At 40.4% G+C, this 24,324-nt stretch overlaps 1 protein-coding gene across 1 annotated transcript in view; it reads right to left on the reverse strand.

Moving 5' to 3' along the window:
• The window catches only part of SH3D19 (SH3 domain containing 19), an 85,170-nt gene that overhangs the window by 46,039 nt on the left and 14,807 nt on the right, over positions 1–24,324 (reverse strand). Inside the window, 1 exon segment of the mRNA XM_042050015.1 lies at positions 19,226–19,265. Within this exon segment, the coding sequence (XP_041905949.1) occupies positions 19,226–19,265 (40 nt within the window).

The raw sequence follows: 24,324 nt of genomic DNA on the forward strand, positions 1-24,324 counted from the left end.
TAGCTTACAATTATTTAAGCCCTTTATAAACATGGAAGTGAGAGTGGACACATTATTTTTTTTTCCCATGAAGCCCTGTAAATGAACGGCAAACTTCATAACTTTATTATTTACTAAACCCCAGTAATTTAAATAAGATGCTGTTCTTGGGGCAGCTGGTGATTTTACCCATACTTTATACTGAGCCTGCCCCTCCCTCCTCCACAGGAAGCAATTTCTGGTCTCTTATTCTGTCTTGCAAGGAGAGAAGTGATAAGGTTACTAATAACCTCCTCTGCTCCACAGTTAATGACATGTTTTCTCTCAAGCCATCCAAATAATTAACATAACCAAATCAAATTTAATTCTACTATTTGATGAGGTAGGAGCTGCAGCAATTACTGTACTGCATGGTCCTTGCCTCTTTCCCACCTCCTCCTCCTGTTCATAAGGCACAGCAACGAACCAGAAGGCAGAGAAAATGCTCACAAATGCACATGCCAAGGAAAAATTAATCCATCCAAAATGAACTCCTCTCACAGTTATATGAGAACACCCGAGGGGACAGTGTGACAATAAGTAGCTGTGGGGATGGGAGACAGCAGCTCCTGTGCCGCCCTGCAACGTACACAAGCGAAGTCCAAACTCATACTGCTGGAAGAAAACAGTGCAGACAGCAGGAAGTTTCAAAGTATTAAAGAATCTTATAAACATTAGCAACAACACCACAGTAATATCTAATATGGAATAAGTAAAGATGGAAACTATTCATCCATCCCCCCCAATTTAGCATGCAGGAGTGGACAACCAGAGCAACTTCTCTGACATCTGCACATTTATCCTAGAAGACCTTGCTAACTGTTAATTTAAAGCACAAACTTTGTTTCATTTCCAGCTAAGGCAATAGCTTTGATGAGCTTCCCTTACCAGCCCCTCAAAACCCACTTCTGTCTGGTCCTCTTTGCACCCAGAAAAACCCACTCAATAAGTTCAGAGGGGATCTGTAAGTTGCTGTGCCTGCTATGCTGAAAGCAGTTGGGTACTTCAAGTCGGCAGCAATATGAAAAGGGTCCCATGGGTCACCATTTCTGAAAGATAAAGAACCTGGAGTGGTGTGTTTGAAGTTGTTAAACACCTACTCACTCTTTCTGGCAGGCTCTACTCTGGGTTTCAAGGACAGGTTTTCTAAATATAAATACTTGAGGAAAACGCTTCAAAAGCGTATCTGTGCACTAGGGAAATAAAACTGCCACAAGGTAGACCAGGCAAAGAGCTATAAACTGTTCCGTGGAGTAAGTGCACTTGCTGTGCATAAACCATGGTTTCTCCCTCATTAGGGGCTCTGCTTTGACACTTCCTTGACTGAGCACTGTCTCTCTTCAAGCACAACTTCAGTCTAGCTACCAGGTTTCTCAAAAGGTTGCTCCTGCAGGGTGACTCCTGACCCAACACAGCGCCTGTGTGAGCGTCACTCACCTTGACAGTCCCCACAGAGCAGAGGAGGGAAGGTGCCGTTTAAGTGGAATAAAGCTCAAATCACACAGCCATCTCTGAACGAGCAGGCAGGGAGTTGTGTCTGCCCAGAGCAGGACAGCTACCTAACCCAAGAGGCCTGGAGGTTCTGGGCTATCTTTTCACCCACCTGGTCCTTTAGCTGGTATAGGAGCAGCAGAGCCTCCAGCCTGGGAGGGCACCTCACAGACACATTCCCACAAGTCAGCTGACGGTGAGACAGCTTGGTTGCTGAGTGCAAACAGCCATTGATGGATTTTACCTGCCTCTGGAGATCACAGGCAGGACTGTCTTGTGACAGTCCCCCTCCTGCCTGTGAGCCATCTAGGGACGGTCTCCCCCAGCTATCTACAGTCTTCTGCTCTACAGGTTGTGATACTGCTTGGGATACAAAAGACACCCCAAGCTACTAGCCTGTCTCAGCATCTCTTCTTCATCTACTTTTACACCCTCCTATTGGCTTGCATGGGATTCTCAGCAGGAATTGAGCAGCCCTCCACATTGCCTGTTCCCTTTATCAGAACCAGGATCTTTAGTTTATTTATCTAAACTGACATAACAATGAATATTCTACAGGAAAACTGACTGCACTTCTTTCACACATCACTCTAGACATACATAAAAGTCTAGACGGAAAAAGGAACCAACAAAAATAATGAAAAAGAATGATCACTTGTTCTAAAAAGTTAATATTCTGAAGCATCTATTCCAAAGTCTCAACATTTATCCTTTATGTCACGTTATATGAAGCTTTTCATAAAGTATCAGTCCTTAGATTCGCATACCTGTGTAAAAGTTAAATGCATATCTAATTGCGATGGTTATTGACCCTGCCTTATACTCACACACAGAGTAAAAAGAATTAAAATGTTGCTATTTTTAATGTCTTGTGACTTCTTGGAATGTGAACTAAGAATTTAAAAATAGCTCATGCTGAAATTACTGTAAGGCAAAACACGAGTTTAATAAAAAAAATGATATATTCCTCTCAGTTACTTTAGAAATCATGCCTTCTTTGTAACAGTGTACTACAGTGCAACATTCTAAAAACTTATTAAAAGACACTATTCCAAGCACTAAATGTTTTAAATGTCACCTAAATTATTTCACTGCAGACCAAATTACAGAAAGATGTCAATAATTTTATAGCTAAATTTGGGGTGGTGCAAAAGATCAGATTTACCACCACCTGCAGGCCAAAGACAGACTTACTTGTTCTACCAAAAAGCTCCTAAAGCTAAAACAGAATTTTCACAACTATCCCAAATTCATGATGTGGATGCAGTGGACAGAATTGTATTAACCCTGTGGAAGTGAATTTACACAGAAAATGCACCCACAGTGGTCAGCCTCTTCAATGCCTCCATTGCTGAGGAGCCTCAGTCCTCCAGCTGATAGTGTAAATGAGCTGACACAGCACGCGGAATCCAGGTGCACTTTCCCCATCAGTGTCAGAGAAGCAGACACCCGCCTTTCTCACACTCACCATTTCCACCAGCTCTCTTGTGTTGGTGCTGGCATGGCCACAAGTCTGCTGGATCAGCCATGTGATTTTGTTAACAACAAAGAATCCCATCCCAAATACCCTGATTAATTTTCAGCCAGACAGGCCAACTGCTCCAGCTGGCTGCAGAGCCACACAAGCCTCAGGATGGCACCAGAGAAGCGATGGGAGCGGACAGACGGGGAGGCCAGCAGCAGTCCTTGGGGTAAGCAGCTCAGCCTCCACTCACGAAAACAAACCTTAAGTCCATGACTCTGCCACTAATCTGACAGTAAATCACCAAATGCTGGCTATACCTCACATCAGCTGTTCTTCTCATCCTTCAGTATCAGCTGATCCACTCTTCCTTTTTTTTTTTCTTGTTAGTGCTGGTCATCCATATTGGCTCACTAGGAGATCGGACAAGCACCAGAAAAAATACGGTTGGCAGCAGCCTGTCCCCACAGTCTTTCTGTAAATGAACACTTGCATGTTCTCTGCTAGATCATGGAGTATTGTCCTGGCCTGCAGGGACAGGAGGCTAAAAAAGATCTAGTCACCTAAGAAATCACACGCTCAATAGTATAGATAAGGTCATCTAGAAATTAAGACTTATCCCCACACAACTTTACTTCTCTCTTGGGTCCAGCTCCAAAAGCAAGAAATCCTGAACCAGTAATTAAGTCCAGTGACAATTCAATCCTCATCAATATGCTGAGGATGTCTACTTCTGCATCACTTAATGAATGCCACAACCACGACTTCCCACTGTCTGGACGAGTGAGGATGTAGTTAAGCAGCAGCTAAAATCCAGCTGCTCCACTAATTAAAACAGCTCACGTTGATCAGCATAGGGAAATCCTTTCAGGAATTGCTCTCTAGCTGTTTCTTCAATCACTTATTACATATTCATGTGCTTGTCACTGTCATACTTTGGGATTGTATTTTAGCAACTAAACCTTCAATTTTAAGGCAGAACACAGGCAGGAAGTCAAAGCAAATCATGGCAGCAGATGATAACATTTCACACTTCAATTCTCACAGCAGCGTACAAGTCATGAGGTTACAAAAGCTTCCACATTTAATAATGTCCAGCTTAGACCTTGAAGCTGAAACAACTCCCACATTTTTTGTGAATCTGAGTCACTTGGCTTGTGTGCGCTCTGAACTAATTCTTTCCTGATCCTGAGCTACAGACTTACTAGCTAGATTTCCTATAGCAACCTGAGCTGAACTGCCCCTAACCTCAAGATGAGTGTATAAACACAGCCATTCCAGAAAGGCAAATCCTTAGAGCATGATTCAAGTCATTCTCAACTCTTCATTGTACCTTGACTGATTTCAGCTCCCAATAAAATGTATGCTAGAAGAGTTTGACCCTCCTGTAACAGCTAAAAAGACTCCGCGGTATGCCATCTATCAACATATCACACTCACTGTAATGATAAGCCTGCTAGTATGTTTTGATTAAAATCAGTAAATAGTATTTATGATTAATGGCAATTTAATCTTGGTGGTAAATAATTCCAGGAGTAGAAAACACCTGTAATTTTAATAATAGCATAATAGCAATGTAGCACTGTAAATGTAAATGAAAGTATCACTGAATTGTTACAGTGATAAGGACAGGATACTGGGGCCCAGCCAGCATTATATTCAGACACAAAAGTAACAGTTAAAAAACAGAAGGGAAAAACCAGCGCTTTCAAACAGAACAATTTAGTAAAGTGCAGCTTCTGCTGATGGAAATACTTTACCATTAAAGTCTACAGAGTTTCTGCATTTGCACATGGGGAAAGATGACAGTGGCCTACTTTTACAGTCAAAGAGTACAAAACAAAGCCTATTTCTGAAGAATGGTTTTTTGATTCAACTATTTGCAGTTGCATTTCAGTCAGTAAATCAAAGCCTTCTCTAGCCACTGACAGGACATTCTGCTTGCTTCATACATCTCCGTACATCAAATATAACCTGGCGGCTAAATGAGCTCCACAACCTTTGTAATTGACATCACAGATGAATAAAATCTGGTTTAATCATGAAGGATGAGCAGGACAAAGGCATAAAGAAAACCAGTAAATCTGGATCCACAGGATTCAAGATATCTTTACAGGGCTTTAACTATTATAAAGTATGAATATTAGATTTTCTTCAAATAGTTTCTATATTTCATAGAACACACGAGTATAGTGGTAAGATTATCTTTAAAGCTTTGTAAAGGGAAAAAGTGGTATGCTCTCATCTGACTAGAAACATTAATAATGACTGTAACAAAATAGATAACACTTCTTTTATAGCAGTGAGTATGTTAAATCCCTACTAAATCAGTTATCTGCAGATCAGCAAAGAGAAAACAATAGCGAATAGGTGGGGAAATCACCCAAAGAAAATAAAAGATGGGTATATTTCAGCTGGACTTTTGAAAATAGAGAAGCTTCAGAATAGAAACACAAAAGAGCACTGCTCCAGAGAAGAACAAGCAGGAACAAAAGGATGTTGACTGCAAGGGCAAGAACTCAGCAGCACCCAGATGATTCATACGCTGGAGGTGAGAAATCCAGTGGAGAAAGCTCAGGTGCTTGCAAGTATACAGACTTCAAAGACATCACAGCAGTAATCAGACCAAGGGAACAAGGTACAGATGTTTCTTATTTTGCCTAGATATGTTTGTTTCCTCTGTAAAAATAATCTGTAAAATATACGCTCATTTGCTTCAACTACTGTGCATCCTTTGAGAGGAAATTAGAGTGTAATGAAGGAGTTCCTAGGGAATCTTGAGGCAACTAAGGCCTCCGACAGGTGAATTACTGAGTCTCACTGCCCAGGAACACTACCAAATGGGTTCTACTGCCTAGTCAAAGATTAGCAGCCCAATTCCAGCGGTGTAATACAAAAGACAGATGTTTGGAATCTAAAATGTAAAGTTCAACCTAACCCACAGAACTGGGATTATGAGAAATGTTCAGTACTGGTGTGACCTCAGTGCCAAAAAATCACTTGAGTGCCTTTGGGAATTTCAAAGTATGACAATTGCCAATGCTAAGGTATTAGAAAAGTCCCATGCCAAAGGATTTCTGTGCTCCTTCAGCTGAATTCAATTTCTTCATAGGCCAGCCGAGTCAAATATGCAGCATGAAATGTGCTGGAGTTTAACCTTTAGCTGAGTGAGGAAACAAAGGGAATTTCCTTATTGTTTTAATTATAGATGTGTGTTGAGAGCAAAGGTATTTGTTGTGAAGGGACAGCCTACAAGACAGAAATATTAATACATATGCACCAAACATAGTGAAGCTTTAACTCAGCACTTAAAAATGAGAAACAAAAAACCCAAAACCCTGTCTACAACACAAATGTGAACCAACAGCCAAAAGATGTGTTTAAGAATACTACAAGGTCGCCCATATAAAGAAACATACTGGCTTCAAACAGGCCGTTTGTACTTATAAACAAAATAAATCATTTAACAAACAGCAGAAACACTAATTTTCAACCCTCTTACATTAAAATCTCACAGAAGTAAAACTATCTTCATGCATGATCACATCTTGTTGCAATGTACTGCTGACTCACCCAGTTACACCCTACAATATGTGAGATCCATGAACTTGTAACAGTGGCCCTTACAGAATGCACAGTGCACAGAAATTGTCAAATAAAATCTCATAACCACACCCTTCATTGCACCTGTCTTTCCAGAAGGTGCCCTGCATGCAGCTCAGTCAGAGAAATGGCATATTTTCCTGAACACTTTTCCCTTGCCTTTACTGAAATGCTTCCTTTTCTTCTATGCCACAGATATTGACAGAGCTTTTGGTTACAAAATACAGAAAATGATTCACTAGAAATTTGCACTACACAACAACAAAACAAACATTCACATATCTGTAGGTCTGCAATGTTATACCTCTGAGTTTAAACATGATCTTAAACTTCAGTCCTTTTTATACATTCACAGAGATCCAGGAACTCTGAGATTAAGGTCAACCATTCCAAAAAGATATGCATCAAAGATTATTTTTCAAGTCTTTTAATTCTGAATCTACAAGACTGTTGGTAAGGTATAGTGTATAGGTAAAGTTAATACCTTTGCCAGTCCAAGCTGGGGAAAAGCATTCAAGTTTACACATACTCAAATTATTTTCCAAGAGTGAAATAGAAGCATCGACCAACAGAGCCGAAGAAATTTTTTAGATCATTCCGATGCCTACAAAACCTGCATCTATCCCACTGCAAAATCCTGATAGGCAGGAACAGCAATGAATTTGCTGTAAGAACAAAATACCTACCTCAGCAACCGAGAGAAGGCCTTTAACCTCCGGGGACATTTCTCCAGAGATCTCATCTTTGAGCAAGTCACCATGCAAACATACTGTAACACAAAAAGAACTTCCTCCACCCTCAATCATATATCCTGGCTGTCTTACAACATCACAAACCTCAAATTATATGGCAAGTCAGTAAATACTGCAGTCTCTAATGGATGATTACAACTTGGAAGAAATAATCACTATCATCACTTTTTGCCACTCAACTAAATTCAGCTTCAGAAACAAACACCTCGTGGAACAGATTGAACCGGACTTTGTCAGAGCAACAGCCATAAGAAATACCTCTCCAAAACATTTCACAGCCACAGATATCAATGCCCTTCCCTCGCCTGTAAGTGTCCCCCAAACACATAGATCTATCACATGTTCCTCCATGCACTTCAACCAATGCACCACATGTCATCAGGTAAATTAGGCAGAGGAAATTAAACAGCCACAAAGATGAGCTTATTCCGGCAACCAAAAAAAAACCCGGAAAAAACAGGAACCAGTGGGGTTACCCTTCTCTTGTAACAACCACTTCATCTCTGACCTCTAACCCTTTAAAAGTTCAAGTTCCACCTGAAAATGATCTATAATCTTTACAAGGACAGGCACAGAAAATAAACAGTACTTTTTTTTCGGTCTCCAGTGCAACTTAAAGGCCCTGGATTCAGATAACATAAGCAGGTAATTTATCTAATCTCCACTCTCAGTGATGCCCTTAATTCCAAAGGCAGTAAATCATTCCCGTCCTTTTTCTCATATCAGTCAACCTTCTCTCCCCTTGCTGACATGCCTCTGGGCCTCCAAAAGTAATAGCGACCTTTTCTTTAAGACCACCTAATTGATTGACATGATCTATTTAAAAGCAGAAAACAACATTTTAACTTTCTCGAGAAGCAGCAAAGCTATAGGGAATGACAGCTCAGTCTCTTACATTACAGAATGTAGAAAACATTATATAAAACTAGCTAACACCAAGCTCAAGAGCCAGAGAGACTTTTCAACGTGCAATGTGAGGTTAAGCTCTGGCACGGCTTGCCACAACACACTGTAGGTGCTAAAACTCTATATGAATTAAAATAAAAACTAATAAAAACCCACTGTTGGCTAATAAACACAAAGTATCACTTCTCTCAGAGAGCACTGCCAGCAGGGCAAGGGAGGTGATCCTACCCCTCTGCTCAGCCCTGGTACAGCCACAGCTGGACTGCTGTGTCCAGTTCTGGGCTCCTTAGCACAGGAGAGACATGGAGCTCCAGAAGCAGGTCCAGAGGAGGACAATGAAGATAGTAAGACTGGAGCATCTCCCTTAAAATAACAGGCTGAGAGAGTTGGGCCTGTTCGGCCTCGAGAAAACTGAGTAGGGACCTCATCAATGTCAGTAAGTGTCTGAGAGGAGGGTGACAACAGGATGGAGCCAAACTGCTCAGTGGTGCCAAGCAATAGGTCAGGAGGGAAGGGGCATAAAGTGATGCACAGGAAGTTCCACCTGAACATGAAAAAGAACTTTTTTACTGTGCAGGTGACTTTGCCAAATTATCCAGAGAGGTTGTGGAGTCTCCCTCGCTGGATATACTCAAGAACCGTCTGGACACAATCCACACGATGTGCTCTAGGATGGCCCTGCTTGAGCAGGGTCCTTCACCTGGGTCACAACAACTCCAGGCATTGCTACAGACTGAGGGAAGAGTGATTGGAAAACTGGTTGAAAAGGGCCTGGGGATGCTGGTTGATAGTGTCTGAACATGAGCCAGCATACGTCCAGGTGGCCAAAAAGGCCAATGGCATCCTGGCTTGTACCAAAAACAGTGTGGCCAGCAGGACCAGGGCAGCAATTGTCCCCTGTACATGGCACTGGTAAGGCCACACCTCAAATCCTGTGTTTAGTTTTGGGCCTCTCACTATGGACATTGAGGTGCTGGAGAGTGTCAAGAGAAGGGCAACGAAACTGGTGAAGGGCCTGGTGCACAGGTCTTGTAACAAGCAGCTGAGGGAGCTGGGAGTGTTTAGCCTGGAGAAAAAGAAGCTCATGAAAGACCTTATTGCTCTCTACAACCACATGAAAATAGGTTGTATCAAGGTGGGGGTCTGCCTCTTCTGCCAAATAACAAGCAAAAGGACAAGAAAATATGGCTTCAAGTTGCACCAGAGAACTGTGTTGTCATTTCAGATCTGTCTTTGATGGAAAAAATAAATACTGTTATTAACAGAAAGCATTTCTAGTTCACACTGTAAAAAGTTCATTTAACAGAACTCATTTCCTTGTCAACAGCCTTAGAAGGAAGAAGACAGATTGAACAGTAAAGCAAATAATCTTTTGTCCTATACACCAGTAAGGTGTGGTGAGAAAGCCTCTCCTGCAACTGTCATTAATGTACTTGTCCCACGATACTGTTCTCTTTCTTCCTAGTTGTCTGACCTTCACCTGTCAGGAGCACTACATGCTTTTAGCTATTCATGGACCTGTTATTTTAGAAGGGGCCGTGGTAACAAGGCAATAAAACAACACAATAGTTTTAAAAACAGTTGCCCAAAGAAAATGTGATTTTGGAAGAGGAAAGAAAGTTCCTGACCCGGTCCAACCACAAAATGGTATCAGTACTGTTTGAACTAATACTGTATTCATAGAACCATAAAATCGTCAAGGTTGGAAAAGACCTTTAAGATCATCAAATTCAACTCTCAACCCAGCACTACCACTGTAACCCCTGAACCACTAAAACATTAAACTGTATCACCCAGCGTCAGATCCATCTCTTGACCACCTCCAGGGATGGTGACTCTATCAGCTCCTCGGGCAACCTATTCCAATGCCTGACCACCATAACAGCAAAATTTTTTTTATAATATCTAATCTGAATCTCCCCTGTCTCAGCTTAAGGCCACTTCCTGTAGTCCTCTCACTTCTACAACCTCCTTTCAGGTTCTAGTACTAGATACCAGATACTGGTGTGTGAGGTATTGGGGAAGAAGAAGCCCAATGACATGAAATAGAAGAATTATAATAGTAAAACTAAAGCTGTTTCTTTTTACTAAGCATTTATTCCAAGCAAAAGTATTGCCTAATAAAAACGTGACATCACTGAGGTACTTCTTTTGCTTCAACCAGATATTATGCTATAGATTAAAAGAGAGATTTAACAAAGTAATTATTGCTTGTGGTTGGAACACCCTGATTAGATTTGGACCTTCTCTTTAATTAGAAGTCAACCTTTGCCTCAAGCCTCAGGAGATGGCAAAGTTCACCACACTCAGATGACAAGCCTCTTGTAACAATGCTCCCAAGATTAAGATGCAGCTATGCATACTTATAAAGACCATACTTCTATGAATACTTTCCACATCTAGGGGTGCATGGTCTAATTTCAGTCCTCTGTAGCAAGGGACCCTCCTATGGCATGAAGAGACCTGCTGGTGACCTGCCTTGGCTGTAGCCTCCAAGGGAACAGGCAACATGACTTTTCATGTCACTGAATATTAGTTCTCTTCTTGAAGCTGAAGCAGCTGCAACAGATGAAAAAGCAGCTCATCCTTGTCTACACTAAGGGCTAATACTAGCTCAGTTGAGCCTGTGATTTGTCACAGATGGCCAAAACTAGGACAAACTCAGTATGTAAACATGGCTTAAATTCAAATGGTGATGCCTGCATTGAGCAAAATACCACTTTTGAAAAGAGAAATTTTGTAGCAAAATCAGAAATGCAATCTTTCACAAATGACAGGATCAGAGTCTGAAGTACAGCTGTGCAAACTGCACATTATACTGTACTTTCTACTGAAATACAGTAAAGAGGAAGAAATTTTCAATGTGACAGGCCTCACTAGGAATACCTTACCCCCATGATGTAGTAAGAATGCAACTGTAACATGTTTTAAAAGAGTACTTGATCAATCATTTCAATGTTCAACCTGCCAAATCAGATGCTGCTACTTAAGGTAACTGATTCCCTATACTAGAATAAATAACAAAGACACCAAAGAATAACTTACAATGAAATTATAAAGTAGGTGAGCAGTACAGAAAAAGAGAACAAAAAAAAAAAGAACGAAATAACAACCTCTTCTCTTTTGTGCACATCAGAGTAGAGGCCATGGAAACGAACACAATGTAACTGCAAACTGAGCTCTCCCACTCAAATTCCAAAGGCAAAGGAAAATGTAGATACTGAGCCTAGACAGAAACCTACATAAATCCTTAGGGAAATAAACCAAAGCTCCAACACTCTTAAAATACCAACATGAAATTCTTTCAGAGAGAACCTAACAATTACTGTTTCAGCATTGTAAGTTTACAACCTGCTGAGTCTGCCTCCTCAGCCCTGACACATATCCTATAGGCTTCCCTCAGCAGCTCCTCCGCCTTTTCTGTTTTCTTTGAGAGTATTACAAATACCTTTGGAAAGAATTCTTTCCCAGCCCTCCGTCCCAGCTACCAGATGAATATCATCTGCTGTTCGTCATAGAGGGGAGGAAAAAAAATCATAAAGAAGCAGAATTATAACCATGACTGATTAATTTGACTTTAAAAAAGTGATGTGCAATTGTGTCCTTCCTGAAACCACCTTCTTAAGAACTAATGTCTAGCATGGTTGTTCATGTCCCAGATAATTCTCGTAACGCACAAGGAGTGTGGCCATGTGTCTGGATGGTCATCAGTACTTTCCATAGGAGTCTATTCTGAAAGATGATGGGATGGTAAAACTTGCTCATGTACACAAGATGCCCAAAGAAGCAGTGAAATTCTTTCAGTGAAGACAGAGGGTGAGCCTTTTTCTCTTTATTCTTTCAACAGCCATCTCATTTGCAGCGTTATTTTCCATTATGAATTAGAATAAGCACTGGAGAGCAGCCCAGACAACGGAAGGAGTTGTTCAGGGCACCAGAGCAAACAGACCTTCAGAATTCCCTTTGCAGAAACCAGTAACAGAGAACTCTTTTATTAAAACAAATCCCTCTTCTCTGTTTAGGAATAAGGGATCTAGGAGACTGGCTAGGATGCACCCTTCACAGTAACTCTTTACTGCTATCTGTGAGATGAATAGCCAAAAATACCCAACACAAAAGTGATGAATTGACAACATTAAAACAAACGCCCCCAGGAACAGGCTCCAGATACTCCTGTGATCCCTAACTGCCAAAAACTACACTGAACCCATTTGCCATTTATTCCTCTGCTCTACCTGTGATTCTTTTTTTTCTCATTTACAGGTAAGTATAAACTGAGCAGGGTGAAAACTAACATTGCAAATTAAAAGTTAAGCATAATGATTTATTGTAGCAAAGAAGCTACCAAAGAAACATGCTGCACAAAATTGCTCCAGCTTATTCTACTCCCAGAAGCAAAAGCTCTGATGTGAAAGCACGTGCTGATGAGAAACACGTGATAAACAAAGAAAGACACATAAATAGATTCCAATTTCAAGTTTCACCCGTTTCAATCTATATTTAACCTGTTGGCTTGCACTGAGTGAATGAGTCCAAAATTTACCTCTTGGAATGAAAAATATGGAGTCATGTGACCCCGCTTTTAAGATAACAAGAAAAGCCACAGCTCGGAACCTCTGCTTCCAGTTCTGCCATTGACTGATTGTGGAACTTGCAAGAAATCACTCTGCTCCCCTATGCTGAACCTGCTTCATCTGTGAAGACAGCTATTTTTTTCCCTGGAGATCAGCCCTCTGATCCAACTAACCACATGAGCATTGACAGCAGCCCAAAGGAGAGAATGAGTCCTTTCCTTCTTGGAGCAACACAGGCTTAGTTCAGCTCAGGGCAATTGTGAAACTGCACCCCAAGGATTTGGGAAGGAGACTAGATACTTTTTAGAATTAACCCAACTTCTGGCCTACTGAGAGTGTACAAAAGCAGGACATTTCTATTTTCACAGCCTAAAAGCATGCTTAGACTAAGAGTAATCTGAGTAACTCCCTAGCCATAAAAATTACAAAAGCTAAATGTAACGAGTAAGAATATCACAGTAAAACATCCCCCAGCATTCATTCTTTCTTCTACACGCAACCCTTCCCATTCAGATGGAGTGCCAGCAAGGTTCAAAGTCTCAAACTTCAGATCTGTATTACAGTCTGTAACACTGGCCTAGATGGGGAAAACCCCGAAATTTTCCTATGTAAAACAGAAGCATTGACAAGGCTGTCCAGACATTGCTAGTAGACAACACAAGGGTTTTAAACAGCCGTAATGAAAAACTGTACTTCAGGATGTTTGTGTGAATGAATTTGGTCCTTCTGGATATTAAGTAGTCCAGTGTTTAGACTGCTTCTTTTGGTAGTGTTTCCCACAGCCGTATCACTTGGAAATAAAGTTAGTAAGTGACAGTCAAGCAGCCTGTGAGTGGGTTGAAAATAAGTAGGGTCAATCTCCCACTCCTGGGAGATTTTCAAATCTTGGCTAGAAAAAACATCATGGGCCTGAACTAGCACCAGCATCTTCCCACTATGAGCACAATGCTTGATTACATGACCTGCATGACCTTCCCGCCATTCTGTGATTCCTCAGTACAGAAGCGGCAGAAGTCTCTCCACACTGCCCATCTAAGACAGAGCAATCACCAACAATACAAAGTTTAACAAAAACAAACGCCAGATTCTACACCTCAGACAGGGCAACCTCGGATGTACATACAGACTGGGGAATGAGAGGCTGGAGAGCAGCGCTGCAGAAAGGGCCCTGGGGGTCCTGGTCCATGGCAAGCTGAACATGAGCCAGCAGTGCCCTGGCAGCCAGGAGGGCCAAGCGTGCCCTGGGGGGCATCAGGCACAGCATCGCCAGCCGGGCAGGGGAGGGGATTGTCCCACTCTGCTCTCCTCTGCTCTGGGGCAGCCTCCCCTCCAGTGCTGGGGGCAGGTCTGGGTGCCACAGTATAAAAATACATTAAGTTGTTAGAGAGTGTCCAGAGGAGGGCCATAAGAATGGTGAAGGGCCCTGAGGGGAAGCTGTGTGAGGAGCAGCTGAGGTCACTTGGTCTGTTCAGCCTGGAGGAGACTGAGGGGAGACCTCATTGCAGTTACAACTTCCTCATGAGGGAAGGCACTGATCTCTTCTCTGTGGTGCCCAGTGACAGGACCTGAGGGAATGGCCTGAAGCTGTGTAAGGGGAGGTTTAGGCTGGATATCAGGAAAAGGTTCTTCCCCCGGAGGGTGGCTGGGCACAGGGACAGGCTCCCCAGGGAAGCGGTCACAGCACCAAGCCTGACAGAGTTCAAGAAGCATTTGGACAATGCTCTCAGGCACATGATGTGACTCTTGGGGTGTCCTGTGCAGGGCCAGGAGATGGATTTCAATGATCCTTGTGGGTCCCTTCCAACTCAGGATATTCTATGATACTATTAAATGACTGACTGTAATGGTTACAACACAGAAAAACCTGTTACTGTCTGTTTTCTCAAGACCTCAAAAGCATATTGATTTGTAAAACCACCTCAGTTTAATTATAAAGTGGGGACAGTTCCACCACATTGTCAGGCCAGTGCCTTAAGATTCCCTTCATGCTCTGTTAAATGCTTAAGATCTTCATTAAAGGGTGTCTTTTAAGGCTTCACAGAGGATCTGGGAGAACGCATTCTTAAGCTATAGTCAGACTGTTACTGTAGTATTTATTAAACACAATTCCACAAAATCAACATTACATAGCAGAGGAAACAGAAATGCAGGGAAGCTTTCACTAATGGAATTCTGCTACATTAAAAATAATCCCAAACAACTAAAACCAAAGTTGGATACAAAATACCATTCATAAAAATGATCGCTTGATTTAGCAGAGCCCCACTAAAGGGATCAGTAGTCCCTTTGATCAGCCACTTCAAGTGCTTGTTTATAAAGGAACAAAAGACGACTTTTGTCTATTTGTACTGTTGACTTGATGCATTTTAAATAAAAAAAGCTCAATTTAGTTCAATCAAATGAAGGCAAGCACCTGTAAAAGAACTTAAGCACACTACAATCAGCAGGCAGACTATATGCCCGTAAAACCTAGGATCTGTTTCTAGAAATGAACTAATTATTTTAATCCCCCTCCCCATTTTTCACAGTAGACACTGATACACTAAAAATCAAGATTTCTTACTTGACTTCAAGTGATTGATACCCTACTAAATCTCTCAATAAATTGTTGCAGTTGTTACCTACCTGCATGCTCTCATCTCCAAGGTCAAGGCAACTACAATGAATTATATCAAATTACAGGACTATGTTTCAGGATTTTTTGATCCATAATCCTTAACCAAAAGAAGAAAAAAAAAATCCAGTTCCTTCTACAAGTTTTACATGTTCAGGGATTAACTGCAAATACGTAGATGCCTGAAATCTTCTATTCTATTACTATCATATAATTTTCAGTTTGAAAACATTTAGAGGAATAAAGATCTACTTCTTTTGACCTAATTGACCTGTGTTACAGCAGTGCATGACCTGAAGCTATCAGAGACAACAGTACAAGCATGACCTGACAGTAAAATCAAGAATTATAATTACAGGCCACTGTTACCAGTAGAGATATATTTTAATACTGTCTGAAATGTAACAATTGAAGGATGGCTATTAGGTCACGAAACTAAATGTCTTTTGATAAAAATTTAACACAGCAATAGGTATTATTTGGATTCAGCGAACATTTGTTTTGATCTTACTAATGTGCTATACTTAACAAAAAAATCAGCGCAGAGCAGTACATGAAATAGATACCCACAGGCCCTGTTCTGCTACTCCTTGCTTTATCTAAACTCTCCTGAGTGTCAGATGGTTGCTAATTACCAAAAGAGGCAAAAGATAATGTAATGCACATTTTGTAAACATTACCTAATATCTGTTTCCCTCCCTTTAAATCATTATCTATTGTCTTTGGTTCATCCACTCTCCAGATTTCTTGCCCATGCTATGCTAGATCCCTGTATCACCCCTCAGAATGCTCCCCCCTTCTGTAGCATTTCTCCCAGTCTAAACGTTCGATAGGCTAATAACCAAACCAGAATATTTGTCAGAGTCCCCAATACTGCTGTAAAAATTCTTCTAAATGGCACCACCCGATAATAAAGTAACTATATTAATGACCATTTATATACTGCTCTACCTAGAACAGGCTTTTTTATATGCCTCTCATTGCAAAGGAATTATGTTCAAGCTATGTCTTAAAACTGTTCCTGTCTCCCTGTATATAAACTTTTCATCCCTAATACTGCAAAGACTCAAGCACAAGCCTGAAATACATCTAGAAATACACAGGCAGAGAAATATGTAAGAATAGGAAGTTGGAAAGGGCAAGCTTTAGACCCCTGAAATCACAAGAAATATTATGTGGTATTTTAATACAATGATCATGTTCCAGACCAAAACCTAACCTTACAATGCATGAGGAAGAGTTGGTGGTGGATATCTGGGCCTTTTTCTGGTCTCTTCTTATCCCAGTGTTTTACATTTGTACTTAGACTTGACAGATTTCTGGGCAACATCTCACCAGAGTTTTATATAAAACAATAAACTACTTCTCTGGCTCTCTCTTGGAAACATCCACATCTGCTATTTCATCTTATCTACCTTTCTTAAGACTCACTGCTTATTCCTTCATCTTGTCAGATGGTCTCCCCATGTCCACCTCCAATATTTCATAGTAATTCTAGTGCAGAAATTCTTGTTTCTAGAACTTGAGTTCAAGTACCAAGACCTGCACCATCATTTTTGTTCCACTTGAGATCATGAGAGAGATAGTATCTTGGGTTTTTAAGATATGCATCCCACAATAAGCAGTTTAAGGAATAAGTAGCCAAGATGCCTCCGAACCATTGTATTTTCTTCTTCCCTTGTCACAAACTGCTCCCAGAGAGCGCAGTGTCATAAGCACAGTAGCTCATCATAAAATGGCATAAAACTATCCCCAGTGAAATTCAAACAGCTCTGAAATGCTCCCCATGTTACAAGAGAAGTGTGCTTTGCACTTCAATTTTAGCCTTGCATACTTCACTGTTTAGTTTTACCTCAAGTCTTCTATCAAGGGGCTCTGGCCTTGATGGAACCGCAGCTCTTTTCCTAAGCATGATATGGCCAGACTGAGGATAAGAATCTCACTCAGCAATTTGTCACCACAGAATTATGCTTCCAATTATAATGAGAGATGAACCATTGAGTGTAGCAGTATCAATTAGCAGAGCACATCACTTAAGTAAGGCAGGCTGCTCCTGTTCCAGTCTAGAAACAAAAGTGAGACGTGCACAAAACAACAGTACCCTTTAAATGGTGGCTTTTCTTCCTCACAGCTCATGACACAATGGCCAGTGAGATTGAGAAGGGCGTAGAAGAGACATAGATATGGTCAGAAAGCACATGCACCACTGACAGGAATGAAAGGCTACTGAAAGGTACATTTTTCTCAACATTATGAGCAATCTACATTATACTGTTAATTACTCCGTGCTTTCCACATGAGAATTTGGAGTCTGTAGCCCAGACAGTTTAGGGCAGAATTTTACTGTCAAGGCTGGTCAATGGAATTGGATTTTTCAATTCCATAGAAAAAAATCGGAAGTTTTACTTTGCTTTTGGTTCCAAATTCAAACTTCTAAAATACACTCCAGAGCAAAAAAACATACTGGTGAGAATGACCAGACAGAAGAAAGGGAAAGAGACTGAAGCTCTTTCAACCCTCAACTAAACATTTTGATAAAATTAGCTTTCTTTTTCATAGTGATTTGGATTTATTTGACATTATTATAATACAACATGATCTAATGAAAGTTCTAACATGAAGACTGTAACTGCATCATTTTAAGAAAAAAAAAGTTTAGTATTTTTAAGTATAAAAAGAAATCAGGACATGCAGTGATTGAGCTTTTAAGTAGATAAAAGTACTCAAAGACAAAGGCAATACTCCCCTGCAACTTAAATGCACAGCTGGAATCAGCTACAGTGCTGTGGCAGATAGGGGAGGGAAGGGAAAAACATCCTTTCTTCCATCACATCACACAATAGATACAACACATCAAGTGTGCTGTAAGAAAATGCTACACTGTTCTTCCAACTATAAAAGCTAGTCCACTGTACTGTAAAAATGTACCAAAAAGGAAAAAATGTAGACTGTAAAAATCAAATGAAAAGGTCAGGTCATGTCAAAAGACTGAACACCAGGGGCATTTTTTGGAAAGACTTTTCACAAAGGAATGGGAGAAGCAGTGTTTGCTGGCCTGCTCTATCACTTTAGTTCATTAAAATCCCATTATCCACCACGTGATAGGGACAAAATTCTATTCCCCAGGGGAGAACTGAAAGAGAGAGAGTCTGGAAATGAGGCAATAGAGAAAGAGATTATTTAAAAATCAGAGGATAAGAAGAACTACAAAATATTCAGAAGCTTAAGGGAAAATAGGGCCTTGCAAATCAATAGCCTAGAAGTTCATGACAACTCTTGATGGAAATTCTAAATAAACATGAAGTGCTGGTGTGTGTGTGTGTGTATGTTTTGTTTAACACACTTCCATTTGCATCTTATGAAACATTATGTATGATGGGATCAGAGTTAATGAAATAAATAATAGTGTTGCTATTTTTGACTGAACCAAGAATTATTTTCCTTGCTATAGAAGCAAACAGTTCAAAGCAGCAAAAGTCATGACAGGCTTCTTGTTTTAAACCACAGTTTTACCAAACAACCCTGTGCATGATACATAAACAAGCCTTTGGAGTTTAAGTGTACACAATCACAATGTAGCAAGTCCTATTAATTTATTGAAAAAAATTCTGCCCGTAAGAAATATAACAATTCTTTTTAAAACAAAATTATTTTGGTATTACATTACTGTTACCAAAACAGAGAGTAGAAAAATGGCATTTTTATTTTTCTGGCCAATTTCCTAGTTCACCCAATAAAAGGAAAAACTAAGGGGACAAAAAAAAGAAAGAGAAGGGAAGAATAAATAGAGAAATACAATTCTTACCCTGAAGAGCGGCAGTCTGGTTTATTTCTTTCTGAGCGATCTGTGAGAAAGGAGGCATAATATCAGCACAGAAGTTGGATGTTCTTTAGCAATACTAGTACAGAAGTCTTAAGAGAACTGTGAAACCATATGACTAGCAAAACCAAAAGCTGTTTCTCTTCTAAAACTGTTTTCCCACACTGGACTAGACTGCCTAAGACCAAGTAAAATTACGGCAAGTTTAACATTTGTTACAATTCCTCCACTCAAAACAGACTGTATTTATGTTTTGCATTAACGCTTTGGAAGCTTCTCCTCCCTTTAGCTGAAATGAATAGGGCTTTAGTTCATGGTAAAAATAAGGGAGAGGGAAGAGGAAAAAAGAAAAACCACAGATTACTCAGCGCAAAAAAATCATTCCATGAATCATGGCTGGCAGAGTTCCCTGACAGGATGGGAGAAAAATCAGCAGTTGGTTGCAGCAACATCTGCAAATACACTGAATCCAGTGCAGTCCCACCATTAACTCTTCAGCTTCTGAGGGCTCCAGATACTGAATCTTTCTGTGTTTTTAGAAAGGGTTTTGTTTATCCTGTAAGTATTTTAAGTAGCTTATTTGGACTAATGAGATTGACTCACAAAAAACTACACATAAAGCACCAGTATGCATAGAAAGTATAAAATATTTCTCCCAAGAGTTATGATTATCACCCAAGCATTACAAAATAACCACAGTGCTAGGATATTAGAATTCATGGATTACCATTCATATTTTAAGTCCAGAATAGCTTTTACTGCATGACTTTTGAACTACCTGAAAAATTGAGACTGTTGTCCACCTAAAATACATATATTCTAAAATTAGAGGGGGGTTTAATCTTTTAATGCAGAAAGATCCACTATACAAGCAGAAGATAATTCCTAGAGCTACATATAATCTCCATTGACTATGGTAATTTTGCTTCTAATTTGATCTGTGTGTATTTTAAACAGAAAGCTATTTTTCGTGTCTTAATAAACACTTTACTGAAAATGTTGTCTATACAGAAGAGTCTTCCTAAAAAAATTTTCACACTCACAGATTGTATTTTCAATCTTAAAGCTTTGCATTTTAAATAAAATTTGTTCTGTTGACAGCAGACATTTGTTTGCACAGTTTTATCTCCTGTATAAAAGAAATACTTTGCTCTCCAAGCTTTATGTGCTCATTTGATTATGTTTTCATTAAAGTGGTAAAAAATTATCTCATGTCAACAGTGCTTAAAAGTATGTCATGCTTTTTCCATCCATAGGTGCTCCTACTGAGCTGTCACAGCCACACAGTTATAATTTATTGCCTTCCTGACTCACAGAGATCTCCATTTCATCACACTGTGTGCAACTCTGGTAGCAGAAGCAGCATGGTATAGTTCTGGAATAGCTCAAACCAGAGTTGCAGCAAGAGTACTTCAAACACACACTCCTTCCACCCTTATCATGTATCTTCCTCCTTACCTGTGAGCACTGAAAAAAACAAGACCAGACTTCCTACGGAAATCTGCTTGCCATCTGTTGCTTGTTATCAGTGTCCCCTGCTCTGTACACAGCCACAATCTAACAGTATTCAGACAAAGCCCTCCCACTGCTAAAATGATCATGTGAATAAACCAGTGAGAAGGAAGAAACCAAGTCAGAGCCTATGTAAGCACAGCATCTGGGAGCTCTCCCACACAGCCCATGTCCAGTGAACAGATCCACCACAGCCTGCCCTCACTGCTGCATCCTGCTCATTCAGGAAATCAGTGTGATTCCTTTTTCCCTTTTATTTTCATTCCTGTTTCAATATTTCAAAATTACATTTGGTTTTGCACATTTTATTTACTGATAAACTTACTGAGACCATGCCACCCGCACGCATACTGGTCTTCTTGAAAAGAACGAATTGTAATACTACAAGTAAAGAGCCAGCATTTTAAAATAGAACTAAAACCTGCACCTCTTCAAAGTTTGCTGTGAACTTAATCTTCTAAATTTGTTTTAGTATTAAGTGTAATGAGTATTAAGTGTAATGAAAGAGCTCCATCTTTCAGTTAGGTGCTTGGAGTCAATTAGGCGGTGAAGTCATCATCCCTGGAGGTGTCTAAGAAAAGACTGCATGTGGCACTTGGTGCCACGGTCTGGTTGATAAGGTGGTGGTCATAGGGTGGGCTCAATCTCAGAAGTCTTTTCCAACATAATTGATTCTGTGATTCTGTAAATTTTGCAATTCTAAATGCTGTTTTGGCAATAGGTACAAGCACCAATTCAAGGAATGACACACCTCTAGAAACACTAGAATATGAAAGCCTAAAAACCCCAGGCAATTTACACTCACATATGTTACATTTAAACACACACAGATCTTATCTCTCCATTCTGTAGGCAAATCCTTGGCTTAAAAAAGCTCAGTCTCAAAAGTGCATGCCCACAACTGATTCTCTTTTCTCTACACATTACCTCAACAGCAGAGAGATCTCTTTGTAATCTTTTCTAACAGAAATAAGCAAGAAGACTGTATAGTTGCAAAGACCTGAAAATTAAATCCTGCACTACAGATTTTCCTCTGTATCAAAGATAGAAATTGCTATAAAACATTACAGGACATGATGTCTTTCTAGCAGAAAACTGTATATTCTTCAATTTTAAACTCTGGAAACCAAAACTGTGTGTCAGATTAGAGCAAACGTTGAACGCTGCTGGACTAGCACTTACAATGAACAAACAGGCCAGTCTGCACTGGGGCATGGGAAATGTACAGGAAAAAACGCCACTTCTAGTAACAGATACTACCTTCCAGACATGAGACACCAGTACTGTCCTCCCTATCCTTCTGTTGGTAAAAGCAATAAAATCCTTACTGTGTATGTAGCTGCAGTAAAATATGCTAGGAATTCATAAGCGGCTAGTACTCACAAGCTACAGAAGTGGACCGTATGATTCTAAGTATATTATAGCTAAGGAAGTTCTTTCTGCCTGTTCTCCAAACCACAATTTGCATAGCCAGAGACCCGCAGTCTCTCAATCCATAAGAACTGACCATGTTCCAACCTCCTGCAGACCATACTTTAAGATCTTCTCCACTTCATACCCACATCTACTATTTACAAAACCTTTGTTACCCTCAAAAAATTACAGCCATGCAGGAGAAATATATGAGCCTCATCCAGCAGCAGGATATAATGCAAGAAGCCAAGCAGCTAGCAGGTGGAGAAGAGGAGGTGGAAGAAGTCAGAGACTCCTGGCTGAAGTTGGGAAGACTGCTAGCCAGTTCTGAGCACAGCAGAAGAAACAAGGAAGACATAAGGGCACAAAGATCTGCTCTTCGTACCACAACTGTTTGGCAAATCTAGTGTTTATTTACAGACCGTGCTCTGTGTATTTCAGCAGTAGCACGGGCACCTTATGCCTTTTTTCAGCATTCAAAGGTTGAGTGGCAGACAGAAATGCCACGTTCCAGTTGCTTTCAGAAAGGGTCAGGTTTCTTTAACTGGTGATTCTCTTACACTTCAAGCATGGGAAAATTAGCTTCTTTTGTTGTTTGCTTTTAATATGATAGAACAGTTTTTCTTCTCAAGGAAAATATAAACATAACCATCAGGAGAAAAATAACTGAGTCAACATCATTTCAGTGTCTCTACAAACCCTGAATAGCTTAAGTTTTTGCCAAAAAGAACACCAATGCAGAAAACAATATCTTTTAAGGCAATCACTCTTGTCTCTGGAAGACAAGCAAAGAAAAGGAAAAAGGCAACTCACACTAAGCAGAGCCATTATTTTCCTCTGTTTATTTTGCAAGCTTCTTCAAAGTATCTTGTTGCTAAGAGTGACTTCAACTGAAAAGTTTGCTCTCACTAGAAAAAAATTCAAGTATAAACACAAAATGTTGTTGAAAAATGAGTGGAAAGTTAACACACATTTTGCCGCATCAAAACTGCAAAGCTACTGAGGAACCTCCAATGGAATTATCACCAGAGGCTGGTAACTTCCCACTTTTAACCCCATTCCACAGCTTCATCTCTTAAAAGTTTAACTGGCTGAAGGGAGGAAAGGGGGGCACATGCCATTTCCATTTCTGGGAAATATTGTATCTTCCAGCTTAACTATGCCAGTTAAACTGACCAGCCAGCAAAAGAGGCGGGACACTGCAACACTCTTCAGGAAGACACGTAGTTAGAGCACTAAGCAGTCTCCATCCCCATAGCTTTTAGCCCCTGATGGCCCAGCAGTGGTTTCACAAGGAAAGCAAGCATGACACACTCCCGCAACAATGGCAAACCTCCAGATAAACCAAGCAATGGGAACCGTGGGCTTTTAAGCAGTGCTGGCACATCAAAAATGTATGTTTCCAAGATAGGCAAATTATTGAAAGAGGCTGTATCCAACTTGCCCTAATCTGAATGCATCAATCTCCAACGAGCTTTGAAGGCTGCCAGGCCTTAACAAACCCAGACTCTAAGACCAATACAGCAGCTTTACAAGGCATCATGCAGAAATGTGATGGTTCCTGCATATTTTAGTCACATGCATCTAGACCCAGGTGATCATAGCTAAATGGTGCAGCAGTCCCTACCAGCCAACTGCATCAAGAGCCCCAAATTTCCATTTCTAACTGTCAATGTAGATGGGGCCCTCACTCAAACTAAATGCACATTTTCTGGGAAAAAGATCTGCATTTGTGCGGGATTTTCAATGCTAGTTGCTTCATCTGCACTGAGATAAGCACTAACTGCCACTGATACTGCCACCTTTTTGCCTCTGTCTGTTAAGGCATATTGTGGCTCAAAGCAACTCTTCCTGCTTTCCAGCACTTCCATCAGGTAAGGAATCAGAACAACGCAAATTGATTCCACTGTGTAGAATCTAGTATAAATTTTGGTTAATTTTGTTAGGAACAGCTATACAACAAAACCCATAAGACTGAACATTTGTTTATGTATTTTAGTATTTTAACAGCAGAGTCTCTTATCAGTTGTTTAAAAGGCAGAAGGCTCAAGGAGAGATTAATGAGAGGCTTGGAAGAAACTTCTTAGATTTACTTGATGTATAGCTTTCCCTTTACTACAAAAGGCCACAAAATCAGGACATGCTGAGAGTTTTTAATT

This window comes from Corvus kubaryi, unplaced genomic scaffold (assembly GCF_017639235.1).
Source record: "Corvus kubaryi isolate FWS band 111438036 unplaced genomic scaffold, C.kubaryi_AGA036_p1.0 71, whole genome shotgun sequence".
NCBI classification, from domain to species: domain Eukaryota; kingdom Metazoa; phylum Chordata; class Aves; order Passeriformes; family Corvidae; genus Corvus; species Corvus kubaryi.